At 69.4% G+C, this 26,774-nt stretch overlaps 2 protein-coding genes across 2 annotated transcripts in view; one reads left to right on the top strand and one right to left on the bottom strand.

The window, feature by feature from the left end:
- Nucleotides 1-11,885, top strand: part of NCOR2 (nuclear receptor corepressor 2) — a 71,780-nt gene extending 59,895 nt beyond the window's left edge. Inside the window, 11 exon segments of the mRNA XM_079762632.1 lie at nt 1,162-1,670; nt 2,805-2,954; nt 3,087-3,232; nt 3,508-3,654; nt 3,656-3,702; nt 4,715-4,864; nt 5,394-5,539; nt 6,472-6,525; nt 8,962-9,183; nt 10,040-10,219; nt 10,775-11,885. Coding sequence (XP_079618758.1) covers nt 1,162-1,670; nt 2,805-2,954; nt 3,087-3,232; nt 3,508-3,654; nt 3,656-3,702; nt 4,715-4,864; nt 5,394-5,539; nt 6,472-6,525; nt 8,962-9,183; nt 10,040-10,219; nt 10,775-10,953 — 1,930 coding nt within the window. The 3' untranslated portion in view covers nt 10,954-11,885.
- A 5,531-nt stretch (nt 11,886-17,416) lies between these two features.
- On the bottom strand, nt 17,417-26,063 carry LOC307094173 (refilin-A-like). Its single transcript, XM_079762810.1, has 3 exons — nt 25,683-26,063; nt 18,435-18,544; nt 17,417-17,775 (listed from the first exon to the last, which is right to left on the bottom strand). Exons 1-3 carry the CDS (start codon nt 25,887-25,889, stop codon nt 17,427-17,429), a joined length of 666 nt encoding a protein of 221 aa, XP_079618936.1. The 5' UTR covers nt 25,890-26,063; the 3' UTR covers nt 17,417-17,426.
- Nucleotides 26,064-26,774: the final 711 nt, after the last annotated feature.

The following is a 26,774-nucleotide window of genomic DNA, read 5'->3' as shown; positions in this document are numbered from 1 at the left end:
TGGTGGGCGGTACGTGGTTGGAGGGTGCGTAGACGATGGGTGGGTGGGGAGAGGGGTGAGGAGCTGAGGGGATGGGTGGGTGGGGGAGGAGGTAACGAGATGGTGACTGGGTTGGATGGATGGGTGAGTGCACAGACTGATGATGGAGGGAGGGAGGGAGGAATGGATGGAGGGATGGATGGATGGATGGAGGGATGGATGGAGGGATGGATGGAGGGATGGATGGAGGGATGGATGGAGGGATGCATGGAGGGATGGATGGATGGAGGAATGGATGGATGGATGGAGGGGTCGATAGAGAGATGGCAGCAGGTCAGTGTGGACGACAGGGCAGCAGGATGCCAGGTGGGTGGGTACCCAGGCAGGTGTTGGGTTCAGGAGAGTCTGGAGAGACCCCCAGGCCCCCCCACAACTGAGCAAGGCCCTCAAGCAGGAGACAGTGCCCCTCCTGCCTGGACAACAGCCAGGTTCCCCGAGGAGGGGAGAGGCCCCCGAACCGCTTACTCTCACAAGGGGCCCAGGTCCCCTCTGGAGACAAATACCCCAAGGCCTGGGGGAGGTTCCCCGTACCCCCCCTTCCCCCCGCCCGCCCAGGGACCTGTTTAGGCGAAGCCGCTTCTTCCACAATCGCTCCCATTCCGGCCGAGCCCCCCGGGCCGCCCTCGTCGCACCCTCCCCGCGGCTCGTTAGGAAACATGACAGCTGGTTTCCCAGAAGCCTCGCCCCCGCGCTTCCCCGCGTTCCCTGTCACGTCACCGACGCGTAGCCTCGAGCCGCCACCTCCCTCCGATGGGGTCCGGTCTGTAGGCTGACGTGTCCACGGTCTCTCCTAACTAGAACACATGGTGCTTTGTCCCTTCAGCGCTGTGTCCCTGACATACAGCAGGTGCTCAGTTAAGAGTTGTGGAAGGATGACGGAGTGAATGAATGAAGGAATGAATGAATGAATGAAGGGATGAATGGGGTAGGTGAGGTCACGCTCCACAGGCCGACATCAGGAGGGTGGGTTTATCCAGGAAGCAGTGGGGAATTGGGGGAGCCGCTTCAGGACAGTGGGGACCCCCCCACCCCGGGTGTCAGAGTGAGGGTGTCAGCGTGAGGGTGTGACGCAGGCCCCCGCGGCGGCTCCCGCGGCCTCCTGACGCCCCTCTCCTCCCCCAGGTCCACCTCCACCTCCTCGCCCGTCCGCCCAGCCGCCACATTCCCGCCCGCCGCCCACTGCCCGCTGGGCAGCACCCTGGACGGGGTCTACCCCACCCTCCTGGACCCCGTCCTGCTGCCCAAGGAGGCCCCGCGGGTCAGCCGGCCCGAGAGGCCCCGCGGGGACGCGGGCCACGCCTTCCTCGCCAAGCCCCAGGCCCGCGCCGGGCTGGAGCCCGCCTCCTCCCCGGGCAAGGGCGCGGAGCCCCGGGCCTTGGCCCCCGCCATCGCCCGCACCCCAGCGAAGAGCCTCGCCGCCCACCGCGCCAGCCCGGACCCGCCGGCCGCGGACCCGCCCCGGGAAAAGACTCACAGTAAACCCTTTTCCGTCCAGGAACTGGAGCTCCGTACTCTGGGTAAGACCGCCCTGACAGCGGCCACCTTCATAGACGCGATAATCGTGCGTCAAATTGCCCACGATAAGGGGCCGCGGGAAGGAGGTTCGCTGGCCAACGACTCCCCTCGCCACGGTAAGACTCCGGGCCGCCGCCGCCGCCCGCACCCCGTCTCGTGGCCCAAAGATATTTTCGGATCTCTGCTTTTATTCCCCCCCCCGCGCCCCCCCCTCCGCCCCCCGCATTTTTCATTGATTTTGGCCTTTTGGTTTTTTTTTCCCCACGCCGCCGTCTTCGTCGATTGCACGCGCTGACGTCCCGCCGGCTGCCCGCCGCCCGCCGCCCTCCGGGGTGGGGGGGCCGCCCCCTCCTTTGCACATCGTTTTATCATGATTTTTCTTTTTTGGGGGGGGGGGATTTTCGCTTCTTTTCCTTCAATGAACGGATCTGTGGTTTTGACTTCCCGCCACGCCTCCCGCCGCCCCACTTCTGCGCCTCCTTCGCCCCGGGTAGCAGGGAGCGCAGGCACAGGGCACGGGCGCAGCCTGCCTGCCTGCCGCCGTGTGTGGATGGAGGCGTTTGGTTTGGGGGACGCCCACCGAGGACGACGGGAAGGGGAGGGGACAACTGGGAAGCTGGGGGACCTGACCCCTGACCCCTGCCTCCCGCCCAGGTTGTCCGGGAGCCGTGGCCCCAGGCCTCCCCTGCCGTCCCCCCGCCCCACATCTGGAGACGGGGGGAGTCGTCCCCACCTCAGGCCCCAGCTCGGGGCTCCTCTTTACTGGGCGAGGGGCTGCGGGGGCCCCTCAGACTGATTGACTCTCCCTGCCCCCCTCCCCCCCCCCCCCACAGACCTCCCTCCCTCCAGCCCATCACGGCTGGTCCACACCCCATTCCCAGACACTCCCCCCCACGTCTTTCTCTCCCTCCAGCCCACGCCTCCCCGTCTTTCTCTGTGTCCCTGGCCTGCCCGGGTTTCTCTCTCACTCTCTGTCCCCCCAGTCTCTCACCCTGCCTGCCTGGGTGCCCCAGTCTCTCATTCTCCTCCATCTCTCTCTCCCTCTCTGCTGTCCCATCTCCCTCCTTCCTCAGTGTACCCCAACCCTGGCCAGCCAGGAGCCCCTGCTCCAGTCACCCCCTCTCCATCCGCCCAGATACCCGGCTCCGGCCTGGGGACCAGCCAGCGGGGCAGGCAGGGGGAGGCCGGGGAGGCCGGGGGCAGCCCGCTTCCAGCGCCCGCTGGCCTGACCCCAGGCTCGCCCGCTGCAGGTTACCACGGCGGCAGCTACAGCCCGGACGGGGTGGAGCCCATCAGCCCCGTGAGCTCCCCGAGCCTGACCCACGACAAGGGGCTCCCCAAGCACCTCGAGGAGCTGGACAAGAGCCACCTGGAGGGGGACCTGCGGCACAAGCAGCCAGGTGGGGCCCCCTCCCCCGCCCACTCCCAGGCCCCCCACAGCCCCGCGAGCATAGGCGTGACCCCACCCCACAGACCGGAAGACCGAGGCGCCCGGCCCCACCCCGCCCTGACCTGCCCCGCTCTGCCCACAGGCTCCGGGAAGCTGGGCGGCGAGGCCACGCACCTCCCGCACCTGCGGCCGCTGCCCGAGAGCCAGCCCGCCACCAGCCCGCTGCTCCAGACCGCGCCGGGGGTCAAAGGTCACCAGCGGGTGGTCACCCTGGCCCAGCACATCAGTGTAGGTCCCCTCTGCATCTGGGGTGGAACCAGGGCGGGCGGGGGGCGGGCGGGGCGCCGATGGGGAGCAGGGACCCCTGAGTCTCAAAGTCAGATTCTGCAGCCGCCCCTCGTCCAGCCGACGGGGCCTCGGCCTGAGCCAGGGTCCGAGCCCCCGGGGTATGCTGCGGGCCGGGGGCCCAGGACCCAGCCGGGCTCCGACCTCGGAGCTCAGCCTAGCCCCCGCCGCCTGACCCCTGACCCCTGACCCCATGCCCCCTCCCACCCGGCCCGCAGGAGGTCATCACGCAGGACTACACGCGGCACCACCCGCAGCAGCTCGGCACGCCCCTCCCCGCGCCCCTCTACTCCTTCCCCGGCGCCACCTGCCCTGTCCTGGACCTCCGCCGCCCGCCCAGCGACCTCTACCTCCCGCCCCAGGACCCACGGCGCCCCCGCCCGCGGCTCCCCGCACAGCGAGGGGGGCAAGAGGTGAGTGCTGGGGCTGGGCGGGCCGCGCTGCCCCGGCCCGGTCAGCCTGTGGGGACGCCCCGTCAGCCGTCTGCCCCGCGAGGCCGGGGGACGGGAGCGTTGGCTCAAGGTCACGGCTGACAGACGACGGCGTCTCCGTGGGCTCCAGGCACCGAGTAAGCTCCGTACACAGGGTGACCAGGATTCCCGGCACAGCCCGGGAGGGGTAGGCAGCCTTGTCCCATTTCACAGACGAAGAGACTGAGGCGGGAGGCGGGAGCTCACGTGCCCACGGGGACGCCGCCCGTAAGTGGCGGAGCGGGGGTGTGCACCAGAGAGCAGCGTCCCCGCAGGCTGCACGCTCGCCGCGGTCCCCCCGGGCGCCCGGGGTGCCAGGAGAGGGCAGGTCCCCAACTCCGGGGATGGAGCGGTGCTGGGTGGGGGGCTCTGGCTGGGGGAGACAGAGGTGGGAGCCCCGGGGTGTCAGGGGGGGGGGGACAGGGGGGTACCTGGCACGGGTGCAGGAGGGGCCTGCGGACTCGCCCTGAGCCCCGTCCAGCCACAGCCTGTTCACACAGCCCCCGAGCTGAGGGTGGTTCCACATTTTTATTTAAAAAAATTTTTTTTAAATTGATTTCAGAGAGGAAGGGAGAGAGAGAGAGAGACATCAATGATGAGAGAGAATCACGGATGGCTGCCTCCTGCTCGCCCCCCACTGGGGATGGAGCCCGCAACCCGGGCCTGTGCCCTGACCGGGAATCGAACTGTGACCTCCTGGTTCATAGGTCAGCGCTCTCTCCCCTGAGCCGTGCCGGCCGGGCTGGGTTTATGTTTGTAAAAAAACAAAAAAGGAGAAAATACGCAGCAGAGACCACAGGCGGCCACGGCCCCTAAAATACTGTCTGGCTCTTCCCAGGAAAAGGGGGCGAGCCCTGGTTCAGAGGAGCCGCCTGCAGGGGGCGGGGAGAGGGGGCGGCCCCTCGGGAGGGAGCGCCCTGAGCTCTGACCGCCGTGGGGACCCTTCTCCGCGCAGGTCGCCGGAGCCGAGCAAGACGGCGGCCCTGGGCAGCGGTGAGGACGGCATCGAGCCCGTGTCCCCGCCGGAGGGCCTGGCGGAGCCCGGGCATCCCCGGAGCGCCATGTACCCCCCGCTGTACCGCGATGGGGAGCCCGCCGAGTCCAGGTACCTGAATGCCAGCCCTGCCCCCTCCCCCACCCCCCCTCCCCCTCCCCCACCCCCACCCCCACCACAGAGGCTCAGGACTGCCCCTCGCCGCCGGCCCGCCCGGGCTCTCAGGCTTAACCAAGGCTTCCTCAGCTGCTGTCACGGCCGGGGGCTCGGCTCCGGCCGGCCCGGCTGCGGCAGGCGGAGAGGGTCTGAGACGTGAGGGCACAGCCAGGCCTGCCGCCCCCGGAAGCTGTGGCTAAACCCTCTGGCCCCGGGCCTTTCCCGGTGTGTGTGACGGGGGGGGGGGGGGGGGGGGGGGCTGTGCCGGGTGTGGCCCCCGGGCAGCTGGGGTCCCAGCGATGCCCGAGCCCCAGGACAGGCGAGCTGCCGCGGCCTGCAGGCCACGTGGCCGGCAGGAGGGGCGGGGCAGCCGCGGCCGGAGGAGCTGGGGGCTGCTGTCTCAGGCAGCGGGGGGTGAGCGCCCCGTCGTCGGAGGGGTGCACTCCCGGCGGCGGGGGGCTGACCGGGGTCTGGCCTCCAGCAGGATGGGCTCCAAGTCTCCGGGGAACACGGGGCAGCCGCCCGCCTTCTTCAGCAAGCTGACCGAGAGCACCTCGGCCATGGTCAAGTCCAAGAAGCAGGAGATCAACAAGAAGCTCGGCACCCACAACCGGAACGAGCCCGAATACAGTAAGGGCCCGGGCGCCGGCGGCCGCGGAGACCCACGGAGGGGGTGGGGGGTGGGGGGCCCACTGACCACCCTGCCAGGCCCTTCGCCCGTTCAGGCCGGCCTCTGCCGTAGGCACTCGGCAGCGGTGCCCGCCCACGGGGCCCAGAGACTGTGTGTGTGAGGGGCCTGAGCTCAGCCCCGTCGGCCCGGGCATTGGGGTCAGAGCCCTGCAGGGGCCCGCGTGTCCCCGTTCACGGTGCTCGCCCCCTGGGTGGTCCCCCGTTTATGCAGTTAGAGCCGTGAACCCCAGCCCCGCCTCCCCCAGCACAGGGCTGGCCCGCGGCCGCTCTCAGGACAGCGAGGGGCAGGGATCAGCCACGGCCGGGTCCTGGGCGCCTCACGGGCCGGGGGCGTCGGGGCACCCAGAGCCGCCGCCTCTTTTTTTTTTCTTCATGTTTTTATTGGTTTTCTTAGAGAGACAGGACGGGAGGGGGGGAGATAGAGGGAGAGAGAGAAACATCATCGGCCGGCTGCCTCCTGCACGCCCCCCACAGAGGATCGAGCCCGCAACCCGGGCCTGTGCCCTGACCTGACCGGGAACCGACCCGGCGGCCCCTGGGTTCCCGTGTGGATGCTCAGCCCCTGAGCCACGCCGGCCGGGCCGGAGGCTCCCCTTTCCGGGACAGACTGGAAACCTGCAGACAGTCCCTGGCCCAGCGGTGCCTCAGGGCCTTGCCGGGTGGGGACGCGGGTCCGAGGGTCCGCGGCTCAGCAGCCCGGCCAGCGGGTTGGAAATACAACCTCGGGACCTGCCCTGACAGGAGCCCGTCGCACTGACCCAGCGCCCGGGTGGCACCTGGCCTAGCCCCACGGGTGGCAGCGGGGGTGAGGGCGCGGGCCGCCGGCTGTGGGTCTCAGGCTGTGGGTCTCACCCTCTCGTCACCCCCTCCAGATATCGGCCAGCCCGGGACGGAGATCTTCAACATGCCCGCCATCACCGGCGCAGGTAACCGCCCGCCCCGGCCCAGGGGCGCCCCCCCCCGCCGCCCGCCCCCCCTTCCCCAGCTCGGCTGCGCCCAGGGAGGTCAGGCTGTGAGGAGACTGGGGACCTGGCCTTGGCGGGCCCGGGGGCACCGCCCCCACCGGAGCCCTCTGAGCTCCAAGGTGTCGCCGCCTCCGGTCTAACCCCGCCCTGCGGGGGCCGCGAGGCTGCGGGGAGGGCCCGTGCGGAGCTCGGTCCCGAGGCCCCGGGTGCGTGTAGACAGGGCTGGGTGTGCGGACGGCCGTCTGGGCACCTGCCCGGCTCCCCTGCTGCATCCCGGTGGGAATTGGACTGTGTGGAGGGGGTCTGGGCTCATATTTGGGGCGCACAGGCGTCCCTCGGGGTCCACGCGGGCGCTTTTTATAGTCAGCGCGTCCGTTCTACTTGAAAACTCGAGCCACGAAGTTGAAGCAGCAACGTGGGTGCATCGCATAGACGGGTCAGAAGGTCACATGTTTCTTTATTGGTTTTTGGAGAGAGGGAGGGAGAGTGATGGAAACATCGATCGGCTGCCTCCTGCTCGCCCCCCACTGGGGATCGAGCCCACAATCGGGGCCTGTGCCCTGACCGGGAATCGAACCGTGACCTCCTGGTTCCTAGGTCGACGCTCACCCACTGAGCCACCCGGCCATCTTTCAGCTAAAACTTAAGCCTTCTATGATATTTTGGGTTCGGGGGGGGGGGCAGCCTGGGGTTGGACCCCATCCTCCGTCAGGGGCCACACTGTGTTTCTTCGGGGAAGGACTGGGTGGGGCTGAGTCGGGTGTGAGGGGTCCGAGCCCTGAGCCGAGGGGGCTGTCACCCTCCAGGGACGGGGCCCCGTGTGGGGGAGGTGGTGTGCATGCAGGTCTCTGAGCTCTGGCCCTGCCATGGGCCCCTGAGCCAGGGAGGGGGGCGGGGAGACGTGCTGCCGTCCCCGGGGTCCTGCGTCCCGGGCTGGTGAGCAGGGGGCCGCCGGGCCGGGCGACAGGCCAGCTGTTGGCTCCCCTTGTGGGTCCCGCCGGCTCTCCCCGGGGACGCCGGGGCTGCAGGGAGGGGACAGTACGTCCAGGACACCCCGGAGGTTAGCAGCGCGTGGTTCCGGAATGTCCCAGACCCCGCACAGTGGCCGGGCCCACGGGTGCGTGCGTCGGCAGACACGCGTGCCGGTGGAGCAGGGAGGCTCCCGGCTCTGCCACGGGACACGGGCCGCCTCCCGCCCAGGGTCCGCTCAGGGACCGCGACCTTGCGGACGAGGCCCAGGGACCCCTGTGGCCGCCCGGCCTGCGTTCTCCGTGTCGTGTTCCCCACGTTTCCGGCGTTCGCTTAGTCCTCGGGGTTGTAAGCGCTTTTCTCCTCAGCGCTCGCCCCTGCGGGGGGGGGGCGGGGGGGGGGGAATGGGGGTTCAGCTTTCTCTTGAGGACACCGTTCGGGGTGTTTTTAACGTGCTGATGACACGGGGCCGAGACACAGCGGGAAGGTTGGAGGGGGCGCCCCCTGGCGCCGAAAAGGAAGCATGTAGTTGCTCATCAGTTGCCACAGAAACGGGATGGGGAGGCCGCCACGTGGGTGCGGTGGCCACGGGGGGCACGTGCTGTCCTCACCTTTGCTCAGCGCGAAGGATTAAAATCCGCGGAGACGCTGCCCGGGCGGCGGCGCGGGGCGTTGCCGGCCAAGTCCGGTTTAGAGAAAACCGAACAGAGACACGTTCCCCGGGGTCAGGACGCCCGGTCCGCGGGAAGGAGGCGCCGTGGGGAGCAGCGTGTGGGCTCCGCCCCTTTCCCACGGGGGGTCATGCCGCTGTCTCCAGCTCTGCCCTGCCCCCCGCACGCACCGTAACTGCATGGCTACAACCCCTCACCGTCCGTCTCTGCACCTCTCTCTCTCCTCGTGGCTCCTGGTGGGGGGCGGGGGTTAGGCCTCGGGGCAGAGGCACGGGGGGGGGGGGGGGCCCTGGTCACCTTCTCCCTGAGTGTCTCCCGGCCCCCTGCCACTCCCGCCCTGTGCCTAGTCCCTCGCTCCAGCTCAATTTCCCAGTGGCCCCGTCCCCAAACGGGGTGGCCCTCCCGTCCCCCTCTTTTGAAGGCCACTGGGAATTTAAATCAGGAAGCCACCCCAGCTGGGACTAGGGGTGAGGGGGGGCAGAAGGTGCCTCTGATTTCCCGAGGGGGCAGGATAGAAAGGCTGGGGCGCCCCCTAAGCCCCCCCCCCCTGAAACCCCCTCCCCCCGGGGATGCCTACGCGCTCCCAGGGCCCCCGACCCAGTGGCAGGGGAACCGGGGGGCAGGGAACGAAGAATCGTGTTGCTTTGCCGAAATGTGCTCACGTGTACTCTCTCTCCTCCCTCCTCCCCTCCCTCCCTCCCTCCCCCCCGCCCCCCCTCCCCCCGTGCCCCTCGGTCCGTGTGTGTCTCTCCCCCAGGCCTCATGACCTGCCGAAGCCAGGCGCTGCCCGAGCAGGCCAGCACCAACCTGGGGCTGGAGGCCATTATTAGAAAGGCGCTCATGGGTAAATATGACCAGTGGGAGGAGGCCCCGCTCGGCGCCAATGCTTTTAACGCTCTGAATGCCAGTGCCGGCCTGCCCGCTGCTATGCCCGTAACCGCTGCCGACGGACGGAGCGAACACGCACTCACCTCGCCAGGTCTGCAGGCCTCTCCGCTCGGCCCGCCCCGTCTGTCCCCCCGACCCCACCCCCGTCCCCCCGTGTCCTTAACCCTCTGCCTCCGGTTCCGCTCACCGACCCCCCTCGGCTTCAGAGCTTCTGACTATTTTTGTGCGTGTCTGACGTGGTTCTGGACGTGGCTAACCCCCGAGCTGGGCGGGCGGGCACCCCCCCCATGTGGGCACGTGGCCCCCCCCCCCCGCCCCCCAGGCCCCAAGGAGCTGCTGCTTTTCTAAAAACACTCACACCGCCGCCCGCGCCCCGCCCTGCCCCCCGGGACACAGGGCCGCCCACGTCCCGGTCTGTCCGCGTGTCTCGCTGCGGGAGGTCAGGCTGGAGCGAGGGCCCGCCCACTCTGTAGGTCAGGGGTCAGGGGGGACCCCCGGGCTCCGCGCCTGCTGGGGTCACCATGCATGTCCACCCCGGCCCTCGGGCTGGTGGGAGGAGACCAGGGGCCAGGGGCCAGCCCCCCTTCGCCGGCCCCGCTCGGCCCGGGCCGCGCTGCGTCAGAACACGGGCCAGAGCGCCCAGCCTGTCTGACCGGACCCTGCGGCCCCACAGTCTCTGGGCCTCACGGGGGCCCAGGCCCCGGGGCCCGGCTGCTCCCACAGGCCTGCTGACCGTCAGCGTCGGCCCAAGGCTGCCGGGCGGGGAGCTAGGCTGCAGGGCAGCTGAGGGGCTGTGCAGACCCTCAGCCCACACCCTCTGGTAGAAACGCACCCCCAGACCCCAGCTCCTCCCGGGGGGCCCTCACCCCCCCACCACCCCGAGCTCCGTCCCCCGCGGCGAGCGCTCCTCGTTGTCTGACACGGCCCCTCCCTTGTGTCTCCTGCAGGCGGCGGCGGGAAGGCCAAGGTCTCGGGCAGACCCAGCAGCCGGAAAGCCAAGTCCCCAGCCCCGGGCCTGGCCCCCGGGGACCGGCCGCCCTCCGTCTCCTCCGTGCACTCGGAGGGGGACTGCAGCCGCCGGACGCCGCTGACCAGCCGCGTGTGGGAGGACCGGCCCTCGTCTGCAGGTGGGCATGGGGGTGGGGGGGCCGGCTGCGCCCCTGGGCCTGGCCCCGCCAGCTGCCCGCGCACCTACTGTGTGTGAGCTCGTAGTAGGGCCTGTTCTAGGGACCGCTCAGGTGGCAGGAAGGTCCTGAGAAAGGCCCGGGGGGAGGGAGAGGGTGTGAGGAGGCTGATAGGGAACCCGGCCTCTGGCCCCGGCCAGAGAGGGTGGAGGGCCAGGGAGGCGGCAGGCTCCGTCCCACGGGCTTGGCGGGTGGTCGTGCAGGAGGCGGCGCTGCAGGTGCAGGGGGAGAGCCGTGTCTACGCGGGACCCGCAGGCCTGCGGGCTGCAGAATGGCCCCGGGTAGGGGGCCTGCCCGTCCGGCCCGGCCCGGGCGTGCTGGGCGGAGGCGGGCGAGGCCGCGGGTTTGAGAAACCTTCCAGGAGCGCGAAGGCGCTGGGACAGCTGCCCGGCCCCGGAGGCCACGGCCCGAGTCTGTGCGGGGGGGGGGGGGCGGGCCGGCGGGGGGCTGCCTGGCTCACCAGCACCCCCTGGGTGTCTCCCCATCATCTCCCCGCAGGCTCCACTCCGTTCCCCTACAACCCGCTGATCATGCGGCTGCAGGCGGGCGTCATGGCCTCCCCACCCCCGCCCGGCCTCCCCGCGGGCGGGCCCCTGGCCGGCCCCCATCACGCCTGGGACGAGGAGCCCAAGCCGCTGCTGTGCTCGCAGTACGAGACGCTCTCCGACAGCGAGTGACCGTCCGCAGGGGCTGGGGACGGCGCCGGGCCCCGCGAGCATCCCGAGCGGCCAGGTGAGGGGCGGGCGGCGGCCGCCTCCCCGACCAGGAAGGAGCCCCCGCGTCCGTCCGTCTGTCCATCGTCCGTCCATCCCGAGCCGGCGTCCTTGCCCGTCTAAAGCCTTAACTGGGACTCCCGCCCGGCCGGCCCCGTGCAGTGACTTTCTCAGGGGATGTTTACCTGGTGCTCGGGAGGGGGGAGGGGCCGGGCGGAGGGCCGGGCGGCGGCCGCACACAGAAGCCGGGACGGCCAGGGACCCAAAGCCGGATGACCACGCACCTCCCACACCACTGCCTCCCCCCCCCTTCACGCATTTGGAACCAAAGTGTAAACTGAGCTAGCAGCCCCCGCGCCCTCCCTCCGCCCGCACCCCGCTTCGCGCTCCGGACAGACGGACACGGGCCCTGTCCAGCCCGCAGCGTGCTCGTCCCGGCCCCCACGGGCTGCCCAGGCCCACGAGAACTGCTGGAAGCCGCGTCAGGCCAGCCGGGCGGGCGGGCGAAAGGGCCGGGTGCGGCCTGGGGCCAGGGCGGCTCGGGGGCCCGGCGGTGGGGAGGTGGGTGTAGAGGTGTTGGTTTACAGGGTATATTTTTGATACCTTCAATGAATTAACTCAGAGGTTTTACGCACGGAAGGACTCACCCAGTATTACTGCTGCTGCGCTTTCCATCGCTTCCCGTTCCAGAGGCGCGCAGGCCCCCCGTCGGCGGCCCTGGCGTCGCGTCCACGGGCCGAGGGGCGGCCACCGGCTCAGCCCCCGCGCCCGCCCACCCTACCCCCCTTCCTTGGGCAGAATGCGTCCGATGGGGATTCGCGGCCGCCCTCTGCGCACGGCGGTGGCGTTCTGTCATTTACACACATTCTTCTCATTAAAAAGCGAATTATACTCCAGTGACGGCTGCTGCGGCTGCTTTCTCTCAGGCTGGGTGCCAGGAGGGGGGTGACGGGGGTGGGGGTCCCTGGGAGGGAACCCCGTGGGGGGGGGCAAGGGAACGTCCCCCCAACTCAGCAGCCGGGGCCCCTTTGCAGATGGGTTAGGGCCGTGGTCGGCAAACTCACTAGTCAACAGAGGCAAACATCAACAGGACAACGATGGAAATCTCTTTGGAGAGCCAAATTTTTTAAACTTCAACTTCTTCTAACACCACTTCTTCAACATAGACTCGCCCAGGCCAGTCAATACCCGGTTACCAGTTACCTGCTTACCGGTTACCAGTTACCCGATTAGTGGTTACCCGGTTAGCCGTTACCGGGTCACCAGTTACCTGCTTACCGGTTACCAGTTACTGGTTACCAGGTTAGCGATTACTAGTTACCTGCTTACTGGTTACCAGGTTACCTGGTTAGTGGTTACCCGGTTAGCGGTTACCTGGTTACCGGTTAAGTTACCTAGTTAACGGTTACCTGGTTAGCAGTTACCCGGTTATGGGCTAGGGTTAGGTTAGGTCAGTGGTCGGCAAACTCATTCGTCAACAGAGCCAAACATCAACAGCACAACGACTGAAATTTCTTTGGAGAGCCACATTTTTTAAACTTAAACTTCTAACGCCACTTCTTCAACATAGACTCGCCCAGGCCGTGGTGTTTTGTGGAAGAGCCACACTCAAGGGGCCAAAGAGCTGCATGTGGCTTGAGAGCCGCAGTTTGCCAACCACGGGGTCAGGGTGTCCCCTGAGGGCACCGAGGCTCACCCACGGGACTCACACTCGGGCAGGCGTCCCGGGGACGAGCGGGCAGCGCTGTGTGGACTCCCGGCCCCCGCCCCGCGGAAGAGGGCAGCTCGCCCGCTCGGTCTGGAGGCGGCTGCCCGTTGGCGCCTCGTGCTCCCGGATAACGGGCTCGGGAGCCGCCGTCGGGCCTGCGCGTCCCCGAGGGGCCCAGCCCGCGGCTCTGACACGTGGCCTCTCCGCGTGCCGGGCGCCACGGCCTCGGGAGCCCTGCCCTCCTGCTCCTCTCGCCCACGCCCACGCCCGCCTGGTCCCGGTCACGTGTGTAAGTTTCAGTGGCTGCCAGGTCGGGTGCCTGGTTCTGGAAGGGCAGTCGGGAGACCTCGCTGCCCACCTGTGCCCCACCCCGTCCGCACGCACAGCTGCCCAGGGTGCTGGGGGCTCCTGGGAGGTGCCGGGGGGGGGGGGGGGGGCTCGGTGGCCCCGCTGCCTGTTTACCCGGAGGGAGGAAGGCGGCCCTTGCCCGGGGGTGCTGTCCCCCGTCTGGCCCAGCCCTCAGGCCCCCCTATACAGGGCTCTGTGCCCCCTCCTGGGACCCCCTCCTGGGAGCCTCCTGAGGGACCCTCCCTCCTGGGGACACCGTCCCCGTGGGTTAGATCCACGCCTGCAGCGGCGCCCAGGCTGCCTCCCCCACCGCGACCTCTCAGCCGCCCCCGGCCCCCCGGGGTGTCGCTGACCTGAATATGGCCCCTTCTCCACACAGAGGTCAGAGGGCCTCCCCCTGGGGTCAGAGCCAAGGTCAGCGCTGCATTGGGGGCGAGGACCCTGGCTGGGTCCCCTTGGGCTCTGTCCGCAGAGGGGCCCGGCCCCACCCCCACCCCCACCCCCACCCCGGCCATTGGATGGAGACGTTGCTCCTGAGATGGCACCCAGGCCGTCCCCCAGGCGCTGCTGCTGGGGCGGGCCTGCTCCCCAGGATCCGGGGACCTTCGGGGGCTCTGACGAGAGGGTGAACCCCACAGGCCGTCTGCGAGGCGGGGCTCCTCCTTTCACTCGAGTCAGGCTACGCCCGGGGCCCCGTGGTCCTGGCACCCACCCTGTCCCTGTCCCTCTGCCTCGTGGCTTCACAGCCGAGCCGCTGGCCGCGGCCCACCTAGGGACAGACAGACAGACGGCCTCGATGCCCAGAGGGGCGGCTCCCAGGGCCCCCGGACCCCGCCCTCACCAGACCTCGGGCTTCAGCCTCACATTCAGCACTTCCCACAGGATTTGGGGGGCAGCGGAGAACGGGGGGGGGGGGTGGCGGGCCCCGCGGCCCCGTTGGTACCCTGTGAGCCTGGGCGCTGAGGCCCAATGAGCAGGGAGCATTGGAGACACACAGGCCTGAGCCCAGCTCCCGGTTGCAGTACCGACGCCCACAGGCAGGTGGCAGTGTCGGGCCAGCAAAGGGCCTGTCCTGGGCCCGGTCTCCCTCCACTCTGCTCAAGTGCCCCCTCCAGGAACCCAGGGGGGTCAGGTGGCACTGGCCACGCCCGCTGGCGCCCCCCAGGACGCCATGGCACCCCCTCGGCCGCGGTCAGACCAGAGTGACATGTGTTATGTTTGGGGGGGGGGGGTGGGTGGTCTCAGCCGGCATGGTCATCTCTGCCAGCCCCCCGTCCCCTCCATCTCCTGGCCTCAGAGTGGGCAGCGGGCGAGGGCCAGTGGCCCAGACCCGACCTGGGGGTGTCTGCAGGGTGTAGGGAGCGCTCACGCCTCCTGGCGCCCTCACAGGACCCCCTGTCTTCCAGCCGCCACCAGCCAGTCCTCACCCCCAAGTCTTGTTTGGCTTCCTCACGGCTCTGCCTTTAAATCGGATCCCCAGATGCGATCCCCCCATCTCCGTTGCCCTGGCAAACTCCTGCACACGCTTCAGAACCCAGCTCGGGCACGAGCCTCTAAGGACTCAGCCCTCCCCACCTTTCTCCTTCTGACCCTGCCCCCCGTCCCTGCCCCCCGTGACTGATACCGCGAGGACCAGTCCCCAGGAGACTCGATGGGGCTGGTGAGGGAAGGACAGTTGTCGGCCATGTCCCCGTGTCGGAGGACGTGTCTGAGGACGTTGGAGGCTGGTTAAGAGGCAGGCTCCCGGGCTCCCCAGGCCTGAGCTGACCCCCAGCCCCGGTGCTGCTCATGCAGGTGGTTGGCGGCTCCCTATGGGGCAGGGAGGGCTCCACAGCGGAGGCCGGGCCACCAGCCCCACGAGTGCCTCCCACAGGACGGCTCAGGTCACTGCCCCTGAGCAGCCAGCGTGGCTTCCTGGGGGTGAAGGGTGGGGGGTGAGTTTCTGGGAAGGAGCGAGCCGATGGCCACCCGGTAAGGCCACTGGCTGTTTTTCCTGAAATGTTCTGGCCTTCACTTTACACATCACATTGGCTTGCAAGGGTGCTGGGTGCACCGTGAGGGAGAAACCGGCCTGGGAGGCAGTTTTCCCGTCTGTAAAATGGGGACACAGACACGGGTGACCCTCCGAGGTGCAGCCGACACTGCCCACGCACCTGTGTGTGTGTGGGGGGGGGTGAGGGGGGAGGAACACAGACCCACGGGTTGATAGGACAGACAGGGCGGGGGACGTCTCCAGGTGGGTGGAATCTGGGTCTCATTCGCACCATCAGGGCGTTAACCTGTGGCAGCTGGTGGGGAGCCCCGGCCCTCTGTCCGGGGAAAGCCAGGGAGGCCGGCTGAGACCCAGGCTTAGCTCCGGGCCGGCACCGGCTGTCCGGGGGCCGGGGCTGGGCCAGTCCCGCCTCCTCGTTAGGGTCTCCCTGCTCCCTCCCGGGGTCACGGTGAAGATGAAGGCGGAAGGCGGACAGCCCCCCGCCTGGCGGCAGACAGCACCCACCTGCTCTGTCCTTGTCGTTCCTGGAGGCCAGGGGGCGGGGCACCTGTTTTGGGGAGCGTCGGGGGGGTCGACTGCTGGGTTTGCCCTGAGGCTGGCGGGCGTGAACCCGGAGACAGGCAGGAGGGGGCGCAGGCACCTGGGGCCGGGCCCGCACGCACCTTCGAACCTGCTTCTGCGCCTGCGTGGGAGGAGGCGCCTGGCCCCGCCCCCAAGGGTCTGGCTGCACCCAAGGCTCCAGGGGCTTGAACTCTAACCGCCCCGCCCCACCCCGGGGCCTGGGAGGCCAGGCCGGCGCCCCCTCCGCAGAGGCTGAGAGAAAGTCACGTGCCTTTTGTCTAGCCTCCAGGCCCCTCCCCGTGTGGGGGGCTTGGCCCCGGGACCTCTCTGCGCCCCGCTGACACCTCCCTCCAGGGGATGGGGACACAGCGGGGGAGGCGGGAAGGAGAGACCGCAGGATGCGGAGCAGGTGCCTGGGCCACGGGGCCCTGTCCATCACTGTCCTGCACACGCTGCCAGCGACCAGGGTCCAGGGTCCGGAGGCCCCACCCCGCTGTGACCCACGTCCACGGGGAAAGGTGTGCCCCCTCCCAGCGCCTCTGTGTCAGACATCCACATCCCACTGCTGCTGTCTCCCCGGCCTCCTGGGAGTCACCCCAGACCGGAGCCGGGGGGGCCTGGCCCTTGAGGGTGAGGCTGGTGCGCACACGGAGGCGGACACGCGGGCGGGGCCTGGGGCGCACAGCTCTGGGCCCCGGAGCGGAGGGGAGGGACCCCGCCCAGGAAAACCCCTCCCCGCTTCCCCACCCCCGCGGGGCCTGGGGGTCTGGCGGAAGAGGGAGCCTCTTTGTGTTTGCACATTTTATTAAGATTCCCGACTCTTTTAAGTTACTTCTTGAACTGGAAGCATCTCTGGAGAGAACGCGCACCGAGCGTCCACACTTGGAGCGATGGCCCTCTTCCCTCTCCGGGCCTGGGGCGCCCCGGCCCCAGCTCGCCAGCGGGAGGCGCTAGAGCCCAGCCCTTGCCTTCGGGGGCGCGCAGGGGAGGGGTGCGGGAGCCCTACCCCCCGGGTCCACTCAGGCCCGGGTGCTCCCACAGACACCTCGGGGCTCCTGGGGCGTCTGTGCCGGGCAGCCCCAGCCTGTGCGCCCTCAGCCCCGCGTCCGGGCTGGTGCCTCCTCTCCTGGCGGGACGCGTGCGAGGGGGGCCCGCGGTCCAGTCACTGCGGAGCCACCGCGTTGGGTCACGGGCGGCCCAGCCCCCACGGCCTCTCTCGGAGCCAAGAGCTGGGCCGGACCGCAGGCAGGAGGCGGCGGGCACTTGCAAGACCTTCAGCGCCTCCCGTGGGCCCTGGCGAGGCCCTGTCGGCGGTTGTGAAGGCCTGGCGTGGCCAGAGGCGAGGGGGACGCCTGCGGGGCAGACTCCGCACACGGAGCCACGGCCTCCGTTCAGAGGGCGGGCCCGGGAACAGCCCAGACACGTTGGAACCCGCACCAGCCCCGCATCCGCGTCCGGTCTGCCCGCCTCCCGGCCCCACGTCCACCAGGGGCGCCGCCGCCTCGGGCTCAGCTGCTTGCACATCTGGAAACGCCCCTCGGGGAGCAGCGGTGCCTGGACAGCACCCCTCTTCCGTCACACCGGCCCTGGAGCCAGGCCACCAGCCCTGGGCAGGCGCGGGGAGGGTGAGGGGGAGCGGGGGCGCTGCGGCAGGTCCCCCAGCCAAGACGCCTCCTTGGCCTGCCCCTGGGGGGCCACCGCCGGGTGCGCGCCCTCCCGGCGCCGCCTGCGCTTCGGGGGCCAACAGACCGGATGCATCTACCGCGCGCGCCGGGCCGGAGCGGCTGGCGGGGGCGCGCCCTGGGCGCCCTGGGCTCCCGCGGGGCGCTAGCGCGCGGAGGGCCCGGGCGGGCGGGGCGCGGGGGCGGCGGGCGGCGGGGGCGCGCCGGGCTGCAGCTGCACGCTGGCGGTGAAGCGGCGGCGCGCGCGGCCCAGGCTGCAGTGCAGGGTGGTGCGGAAGGAGCGGCGCGCGCGCTTCGGGAAGATGATGGTGGTGCAGCCGAAGCGCAGCGCGCGCGGCCGCGGCTCCAGGGTCAGCTGGCTGCGGTAGCTGCGCCACGTGCAGTTGGGCGCGGCCACGATGGTCTCGCTGTAGGCCGTGACGGTGGGCACGTGCCCGTAGACGACGTTGTCCCGGAAGTGCTTCTCCGAGGTGTACTTGACCTCCGAGTTGCAGCTGCGGGGGGGCGGGGAGAAGGCGCGTGAGCCAGGCCCCTGCGGGCAGGGGCCCCCAGCAGGGCTCTTTGGAAAGGTCAAGGCCTAAAGGTCACAGAAGGGCGGAGGGCACCTGAGACGAAAGGCAACACGCGGCCCCAGCTGGGTCCTGAGCCGGGTCACAGATGTGCCTCCCCCGCGGGGTGCGCGTCCCTAGGAACCAGGAGGTCAGGGTTCGATTCCCGGTCAGGGCTCAGGCCCGGGTTGCAGGCTCCATCCCCAGTGGGGGGCATGCAGGAGGCAGCCCGTCCATGATTCTCTCTCCTCATGGATGTTTCTCTCTCTCCCTCTCCCTAAATCAATAAAAATACATATTTTGTAATGTGCTCTAAAAGGACATTTTGGGATAGTGGGCGAAACTGGACTCGCTGCTACGCTGGACTCTTCGGGGGATAAGGGGGTGTGGATTAGCTGCGTGGAACACAGGGTGCCCACAGGGCGCTGGGGGGCGCCCACGGGGAAAGGGGCCCCCAGGTGCCAGTGAGGATCCTTATGCCCAGCAGACCAGAGGGCTGGAGGGGGCGCTGTGGAGCCCCAGCCTGGCCCCCTGCCCAGCCCGCCCCCCCCCTGGAGTTCAGGATCAGCCCTGTGCCCACCCAGCCTGCAGGCAGCCCCGCTCACCTGATCTCATGGGCGGGTTCCGGGTTCACCTCGATGCCCTCACCGAAGAACACGGGCAGCAGCCGGGGCCTCATCTCCAGCGCCGGGGGGTTCGGAGAGAGGGGTGGGGGCTGCGGGGAGAGTCATGGGCACTGTTACACACACACACACACACACACACACACACACACACACGAGGGCCGCCCACACCCTCCAGCCCCAGCCTGTTGCCTGTCGGCCCCAAACCAATTGCACAGGCCTGGCCCCTCCCCCACGTGCCTGAGCGCTGCCCTCACTTTTCTGCTCCCTTCATGCCCCTCCTCCCGTCCTGGGAGGTCGGGCACTTGGTCACCCCGCACTGACAGCAGGCCACGGCCGGCCCGGAAAAGCGAGCGATCGGACCGGATGGCCCCCTCCCTCCCCCCCGCCCCCCCCTCACCGCCCCGAGACCTCAGGTGGCTGTGGGCAGCCTCCCCGGGGCTCCGCGGGACCCCGGCCCGTCCTGACCCGCCTGATCCTGCTCCCGCTCCTGCGGGCCTCACACCAACAGTTCCTCGTCTGCTCCGCCTGCACCGAGTGGCGGGACCCCGTGTCCCTCCCTCTGGGGCGCAGGGACGCGGCAAGTAGTGACCGGTGCCGTGTGAGGTCCCCCAAGCTCCGACTTCCTTCTAACACATCATTCAAAGCGGTGGCGATGTCGCCAGCCTCAGCCCCCAGGCCTTCACATCCGTTAGGACTCCCTCCCCGACTCTGAAGGGGTGATGGGCGCCCACCGCCCAGGCTGCGGCGAGGACCGTGCGGTGCCCGGACGCCCGCACAGGGTACACGCTGGGAGAGCCGGCTTCCGCCACGCGTCCTCTCCGTGAAGGTCTGGGGTCCTCCCTGGAGAGAGGTCCAATCCACACCCCAAACCTTGAAACCTCGCCGCCCCCTCTTCCCGCAGCGAGCGCCCCCCCCGTGTCAGGAGACAGAACTCAGGAACGAAACAAAACAAAGCGACAAGCTTCAGCGGCTCCCGGCACCTCCCGCGGCTCCCGGGTCCGTCCACGCCGGCCCAGCGCACAGCCCGTGGCCTGATGTTTACAGAAACATGCTCTCCGAAGAGCTGTCTCCCCGGCGTGTGCAGGTGTTTGCTGAGCACCTACTGCGTGCTGAGCGCCTACTGTGTGCGCTCCGTGGGCGGGATGCCGCCCAGTGCCTCCGGGCCCGGGTTCAAAGGGGTGGTGTGTGGCCGCAGAAGAGCTGAGAGGAAGATGCAGCCACGCGAGGGGACGTGGACGTGGGCGCTGAGGTTTTTGGAGGCGTTTCTCCCGTCTGGAGGGGAGAGGGGCCACCGGTGCTAACCCTCCCTGCCCCCCTGAAAACAATCCTCCCAAGCTCAGGAGCAGGGAGGCAGAACCCCGGGTGCCCCCCTCCACCCGGGCTAGAGACACGGCCGAACCCCAACACGGCCTGAGCAGACCTTCGGTCGGCGTGACGGCAGCCACATTCGGGCGGATCTGGCTCCGGGCCGGCCGCCAGCAGGGCACACAAGGCCCCTTCACGGCCTGGCACGGCAGCCGCAGCCCCGGGCACCGCTTTCCAAAGGGCCCGGAGCGGGGCGCGCCCCACGAGATCCCAGAGGGCGCGCCCCAGACGCAGGCTGGCATCCAGCGGCCTGGCGGCCAGACGCTCCGGAAGTCGCCGAGGCCGGAGGCTGCCCGCGGGGCCCGGGCCGGGAACACAGGCAGCCTCGGTGTCGGGAGCTCAGCGCTGCCTCCTCGCCGAGGGGCCGTGGAAACAGGGCGATGGCATGCGGCCCGTGGCACCCAGCCAGCCGGAGAGTGGGCACAGGGAGCACCCGGCACAGCCAAGGAGGCAGCGGGGGCCCCGGAACCAGGCGCTCCTCAACGGCTGGGCCACATTCGGATGGGAGCCACGGGGGGGGGGGGGGGGGCACGGAGGGGCACACAGGCACTCGCACCCTAAGCAAGCCCCCAGGAGGCATAGCGGGATGACCCTCCAGCCAACTGAGCGACGGGCCGGGCCAGGCCTGGTTCTTTTTTTTTTTTTTTTTAATTGATGTCAGAGAGGAAGGGAGAGAGAGAAACATCAATGAGGAGAGAGAATCATGGACCGGCTGCCTCCTGCACGCCCCCCACTAGGGATCGAGCCCGCAACCAGGGCACGTGCCCTGACCGGGAATCGAACCCTGACTTCCTGGTTCCTAGGTCAACGCTCAACCACGGAGCCCCGCTGGCGGGCAGGCCTGGATTCTTGTTGCCCGTGGCGCCTGCTCACTGGGCCTCAGTTTGCTCATCTGTAAAATGAGGCTGTGCCCCTGGGAGCCCGGCAGGACCCCGAGGTTCAGGCCAGTGTCCTGGGGGCGCAGGTCCCTGGCGGCTCTGGGGTTGGGGGCAGGGGAAGCACAGTGGGTCCCAGGCACAGAGCAGCCGAGAGCTGAGGGGACTCCCCAGTCTCCCCGGCCCACCCCGCCCCCTGGATGGCAACAGCCTTCAGCTCCTTCCCGGGGCCGGGAGAGCCCCCTGGAGCCTGGAGCAGGTGGGCGTGGGGGGCAGCTCCCCGGTCGCCCCAGCGGAGAAGCGCCCCCAGGCCCCGCCCGCCTCGCCCAGTCGTTCTGGGCCCTCCCCAGGGATAGACTCGCGGCGGGAAGTGAAAGTACACACAGGGGCTCGGGCGTCACGCAGCCGGGCTGCCGAGCCGGCGTGGCCCTCAGGGCGCAGGGAGAGATGGCCGCCGCGGCAAGAGCTCCGTGCCACGCGGTGACGGCCCGGCCCGGCCAGGGGTCCCGGCCTGGCCAGTGGGACGCGTCGCACCAGCACAGCCATGTTTGTGCCCAAACCCGGAGGACACAGCCCGTGGCTGCCTCAGTGCGGACGCCGCCGACGCCACGCGGGACGGGGAGTGCCGAGCCCCCATCAGTGGAGGGGGGTGGCGGCAGGAGGGGTCCAGGGCCCCTCCCCCTGAGCTGGCTGCGGCACCCTCACTGTCAGGGACACACCTGGGCGCCTGTAAGAGGGCCACGGGCGGACCCGTCTCCTCAGTTAGTCCGTCCGTCCGTCCGTCCATTCATTCATCCATCCATCCATCCATCCATCCATCCATCCGTCTGTCCGTCTGTTCACCTACCCATCTACCTGTCCCTCCTCCTTCGTCCTCAAGTGCACCACTCAGACACACACCCCGCCTGCGAACAGGCCGGCGGATGGAGGGGCGGGGCCCACAGCGCCCCCTGCCGCCACTCCACAGCGGCCGTTCTTCCTCTGACACCCCCCCCCCTCGTGGTGGCTGCACCCTCACACATGCAGGGTGGTCTCCCTGGGGGCTAGTCCCCCCGATGCACCCCACCGTCCCCACCGCGCGGCAGGGCAGGACGGGGAGGCGGTGCCGGTCCAGCCGGGAGCTGAGGGGCCCCGATGAGCTTGCCTGGCTCCCGGCTGCGCGCCCGGGCCCGCCCGGCTGAAGTATTTGTGGGAGGAATGCAGCTGCGGGCAAAGCCCTCCTGGCCGGCGGGCAGCCATGGCCGGGGGTGCCCTGCAGGGCAGCCAGGCCCCACCCCCTCCCGGGCCTCTCTCAGGCGCGTCTCTGATTCGGGGTTCTAACCTGGGGAGCGTGGGAACTGGTAACACCTTTTACAAAGTAAAAGACCGGGTGGGATTTTACTTCCTGGCCTCAGCGTGGCCTGCAAGCCCCTGCTCTGGCCTGTGCCGGCCGCCTCGCTGCTCCTGGGACACACCCGTCTGCTCCTGCCCCAGGACCTTTGCACGTGCCGTCCTCTTAGATTGATACACACTTCCGCCCTGTAACCATCAAGTCTACCCCCGGATTGTTTTTTCTGGTTTCTGTTGAACATCACTTCCCTGGCCCCCGTCTAAAGTAGTGCGCCTTCCGCCCCACCCCCACCCCCCGCTTTCCGTCTTAAGGGCGGGCACTTATCTATCCACCTGGCACTAGGTCCCCCCGGAATGCCGTGTTCCCCGCTGTGTCACCCATGGTCCTGTGCCGGGCGTGGCATACGGTGGGTGCCGTCGGTACAGGCGGGATGGAGGTCTGATTTCCGGGTCCCCACGGGCTGGGGAGTCACCAGGAACAGGACTATCCAGAGAGGGAGCCACAACCCGACCGTCAGGGCAGGCGGGGCCAGGCCGTGTGTGTCTTGGGTGGGGCGCGGTCCTGGAGCGGCCGAGCCCAGCCTGTGGCCATGGGGTACGGTCCGGGAGGGAGGGAGCCCGGCCAGTGGCCATGGGGTACGGTCCGGGAGGGAGGGAGCCCGGCCTGTGGCCATGGGGTACGGTCCGGGAGGGAGGGAGCCCGGCCTGTGGCCATGGGGTGTCGTCCGGGAGGGAGGGAGCCCGGCCTGTGGCCATGGGGTACGGTCCGGGAGGGAGGGAGCCCGGCCTGTGGCCATGGGGTACGGTCCGGGAGGGAGGGAGCCCGGCCTGTGGCCATGGGGTACGGTCCGGGAGGGAGGGAGCCCAGCCTGTGGCCATGGGGTGTCGTCCGGGAAGGGGGGTCCGGCCCATTGCACCAACGGGAGGGGGCGGGGAGCTGCCTGGAGGAGTGAAGCGTGAGTGAATGTCACATGCACAAAACACATGCATATAACACGCATGTCCAGCAGAAGCAGCGGTGACGAGCTGGTGAGGACCCCAGCTCCCAGGGTTTGGGGACCGGCGCCCACTTTGCCTGGGACGGAGTGCCAGGACGAAGCAGCCGCCCCGCGCCAAGCGGGCCGCGGGGGGGCAGCCGGCCCATCGCACGCCCGGCCCGAGACCTGGGCCCACAGCCGCCTGTCAGGTTCCTGTCCCGTCCCGAGCGGTGCCCTCGTCTGCGCCCGGGAAGCGTCTCAGGCGAGCGGGGGGCTGAGCCCCCGGAGCTCAGGGGAGGTGGGGCGCCCCCTCAGTACCTGGGCAGGTGGGGGGCCCGCTGCAGGCCCCCTGCTGAGGAGAGGTTGCCCGTGGACCCCTGTCCTCTCTTGTTATTAAAGCATCTCAGAACCACACCGGCTCTCAGGCACTTTGCTTTCTGGATTTTAAACGGCTCCACTTCTTCTTCTTTATTTATTTATCCTCCCCCAAGATATTTTCTCATCCGTTTTTAGAGAAAGTGGGAGGGAGGGGGAGAGGGAGAGAGAGAGAGAGAGAGAGAGAGAGAGAGGGAGGGAGAGGGACATCCATGTGAGAGAGACACTGGATTGGTTGCCTCCCACACGCGCCCCCACCAGGGCCAGGGATCGATCGAGCCTGCAACCGAGGGACGTGCCCTTGACCGGGATCGAACCCGGGACCCTGCCGGCCGACGTTCTACCCACTGAGCCAACCAGCTAGGGCGCATTTCGTTTTTTAACGAACAAACACCCGCCCTGAGCTCCCCAGTGAGAAGTGGGACAATGTATGGTCTAAGGGCCAAGGCCCCGGAGCCAGACCCCGGGGTCCTGTCCCAGCGCGGCGGCCACCTGCCGGCGGGGTGACCTGGGGCCGTGGCCCCACTCCGCCTCAGCTCCCCGTCTGGGAATCAGAGCGCAGCCTCTGCCGGGATGTGATGAGAACGAGCGATCGGGTAACGGGCTCGGGTAACGGTTCGGGACAGTCCCGGCGGGGCCCGGCCCGGGGGAGGGCCATCTACGCGGGTTCCCTCCATGCCGAGCGGAAACGGCCCCGGGCCGCCCTCCAGCGGGTGAGATGCGGGACAGCGCGGCTCCGTCCCTGCGTCTGGTCAGCAAGGAAAGAAAATACATCCCCCTGGGCCGTCCAGGACAGGTCAGGGGCCCGGCGGGCCCGGTGGGCACAGAGCGCGCCCAGAAAGCGCTCTTTCCGGAGGATTCTGGGTCAGCGAGACAATCGAGGGAAGCTGCTCCCTGTCCCTCTTCTCTGCGCCCCACGGTGCCAGGCGGGACCGGTGCCCAGGTAGGCAGCCTCCAGGGACCTGCAGGGTCAGTGTCCCTGAAACAGCCGTCAGCTCGGTCCACCTGGCTCCCCCCTGGCGTCCCTCCCCCGCCCACCCGGCCCCGAGGGAGACCGGAATCCACATTCACCGCCTGGCTGTGGCCTGGGACAGCGGGCCCCGAACTTCGCTGCACATGAAAAATACCCGGGAGGTGTTTGTTTATTTTAGTTAAAACCACAATGTAGTGGTTTTATTTTTTAAATATATTTTTACTGATCTCAGAGAGGAAGGGAGAGGGAGAGAAAGAGGGAGAGAGAGAGAGAGAGAGAAACATCCATGATGACAGAGAGTCATGGACCGGCTGCCTCCTGCTCGCCCCGCACTGGGGATGGAGCCCGCAACCCAGGCCTGTGCCCTGACCGGGAGTCCAACCGTGACCTCCTGGTTCCTAGGTCAACGCTCACCCTCTGAGCCAGGCCGGCCTGTACCCACCAAATGAGGCTGCCTGGGGTGTGAGGCGGGCACGGTGCCCTGTAAAGCACTCAGATATTCTGAGGCCACGTTTGGGGCCCACGGGACTCACATCAACCACATCCATGCCATCGCCTCCCGGACATCAGGTGGGGGAGCATTCACGGCCCCGAGGCCCCAGGCGACCTGCCCAGGCCCAGGAAAGTGCCGTGGGCTGGAGTCCTGTGCATATGCACACACACACGCACACACGCGTGCGCACGCACACACACACACACACACACACACGCACACCAGGACCGAAGGTAAGCGTGCAGAGCCGGCAGGGAGGGGAGACGCCGTGTGTGAGCACCCCCCCTTTCCACTCGCCCCGTGGGGGACTCCCGGTCGCAGTCCAGCCGCCCCGCCGGGTGCCCCCCGGAGCCCCACTCAGTCCCGCAGGAGGCGAGCTGGTCTCCCCAGCACCGCCTCAGCTCCACGTCAACACCCCTCACATCCCGGGAAGGAGGTTCCCTTCTGGGTTTGCTTAAAAAAATAAAAAAGGAAAGAAAGAAAGAAAGAAAGGCTGCGTGTTGGCCCCAGGAGCCTGGGGACAGTGGCAGAGGGAGCCGGCGGGCGCCTGTCTCTCTCCTCTCAAGCCCCCCCCCCCCCCGTGGGGTTTGGGGTGCTCACCCCCTTCTCCCTGCTGCCCTCGGAGGCGTCACTCCCCGGAGAGGCCCAGGCCAGGCAGCAGGTCCCGGTCGGCTGCCTGGCCCACCTGGTCCCTACCAGCTGGCACGGGGCACCGGGCTGGAGGGTGTGTGTGCGGGGAGGGGTGGGCACGGTCTGGGCGCTTTGGGTCCCCGTCCGACTGGGACTGGGGCGCAGACCCTCCCGCGGCCCGGGCCCCCTCCGCGCCCCGCGCGCACTCACCGCTCCGGCCTCGCCGGCGCCGGGTCCCGGGGGCTCCGCGGGGGCGCCCCCCGCGCGCGCGTCGAGCAGGCCGGGCTCCAGGGAGTAGAAGGGCGGGCTGGGGCCGGGGCTGGGGGGCAGCCCGGAGTCGGGGCTGTCCAGCAGGCCCTCGCGGCCCCGCTCCTTGGGGCTGTCCTCCATGCCCTGCAGATGCAGGTGGCCCACCATGTCGGGGGCGCGGGCCCGGCGCCTCGGGGGGCTCCTCCCCGCTCCGGCCGGCCCGGGGCGGCGGCAGCGGGGCGAGGGCTGCGCCCGGGACCTGCGGGCAGAGCCGAGGAGGCGCTCAGGCCCGCGCCCCGCGCCCCGCGCTCCCCCCGGCCGCCGGGAGGGGCCGCGACCGGGTCCGGGCTGCGAGCCGCCTCCCTCCGGGCCTGCCGCCCGCCCTGCGCCCGCCGCCGGCCTCCGCGCACCTTCCGGGCCCGCGCCTCCTTTTCTAGGCGCCGCCTCCGCCCGCCCTCCCCGCCCTCCCCGCGCCCGCCCCGCCGCCAGGACTCCCCGCCGCCCGCAGGGAGCGCCCCGCCCGCCCCGCCCGGAGGAACGCCCGCCCGGCACCGGCTCGAGGGGCGGCGTGTGGGCCCCAGGCGTCCGGAGGCCGGCGGGGGAGTGAGCCCGTCTGGTGGGGCCCTCCGGCTCCTCCTTCTCACCGAAGCGAATAAAAGGACCTTTAGAAACGGCCTTCAGGCGAGGGGTCTAACCTCCCGCCCGCCCCGTGCCAGATGCCAGCCTGTGCTTATGGGCCGTGCCCACGGCCGGGCAGGGTCTGGGCCTTTGGGTGGAAGTGGGACGGGGGAGGGGGGGGAGAGTGGGTGACTGGGAAGCCTTTCCCGGACCCTCTCCCCCAAGCAGGCCTGCTCACTGACAGGCCCCCCACCCCACCCACGTTCCCCCCCTTTTCCTCCCTCCCAAGGGAGAGGGCCCTGGCTTCTGTCCTCAGAGCCTAGGAGAAGGTCCTGCACCCACTCCACCCACACAGACACCCCACCCCAGGGCCCGGCCCTCCCTGGGCCGGGCACACCCCGCTGCCTGCAGGACGCTGGTGCAGAGGACAGTGGG

The sequence above is a fragment of the Cnephaeus nilssonii genome, assembly GCF_951640355.1.
Source record: "Cnephaeus nilssonii genome assembly, chromosome: 22".
In the NCBI taxonomy this organism is placed as follows: domain Eukaryota; kingdom Metazoa; phylum Chordata; class Mammalia; order Chiroptera; family Vespertilionidae; genus Cnephaeus; species Cnephaeus nilssonii.
This window is presented reverse-complemented; position numbering and strand designations above follow the sequence as displayed.

Excerpts from the sequence above, each read along its gene's own strand:
- LOC307094173 (XM_079762810.1), bottom strand. The coding sequence starts at position 25,889 with ATGGTGGGCCACCTGCATCTGCAGGGCATGGAGGACAGCCCCAAGGAG. Across the intron at positions 18,545-25,682 it reads GCGCCGGCGAGGCCGGAGCG|CCCCCACCCCTCTCTCCGAA; the intron begins GTGAGTGCGCGC and ends CTCTCCCCGCAG. Across the intron at positions 17,776-18,434 it reads GAACCCGCCCATGAGATCAG|CTGCAACTCGGAGGTCAAGT; the intron begins GTGAGCGGGGCT and ends GCCCCCCCGCAG.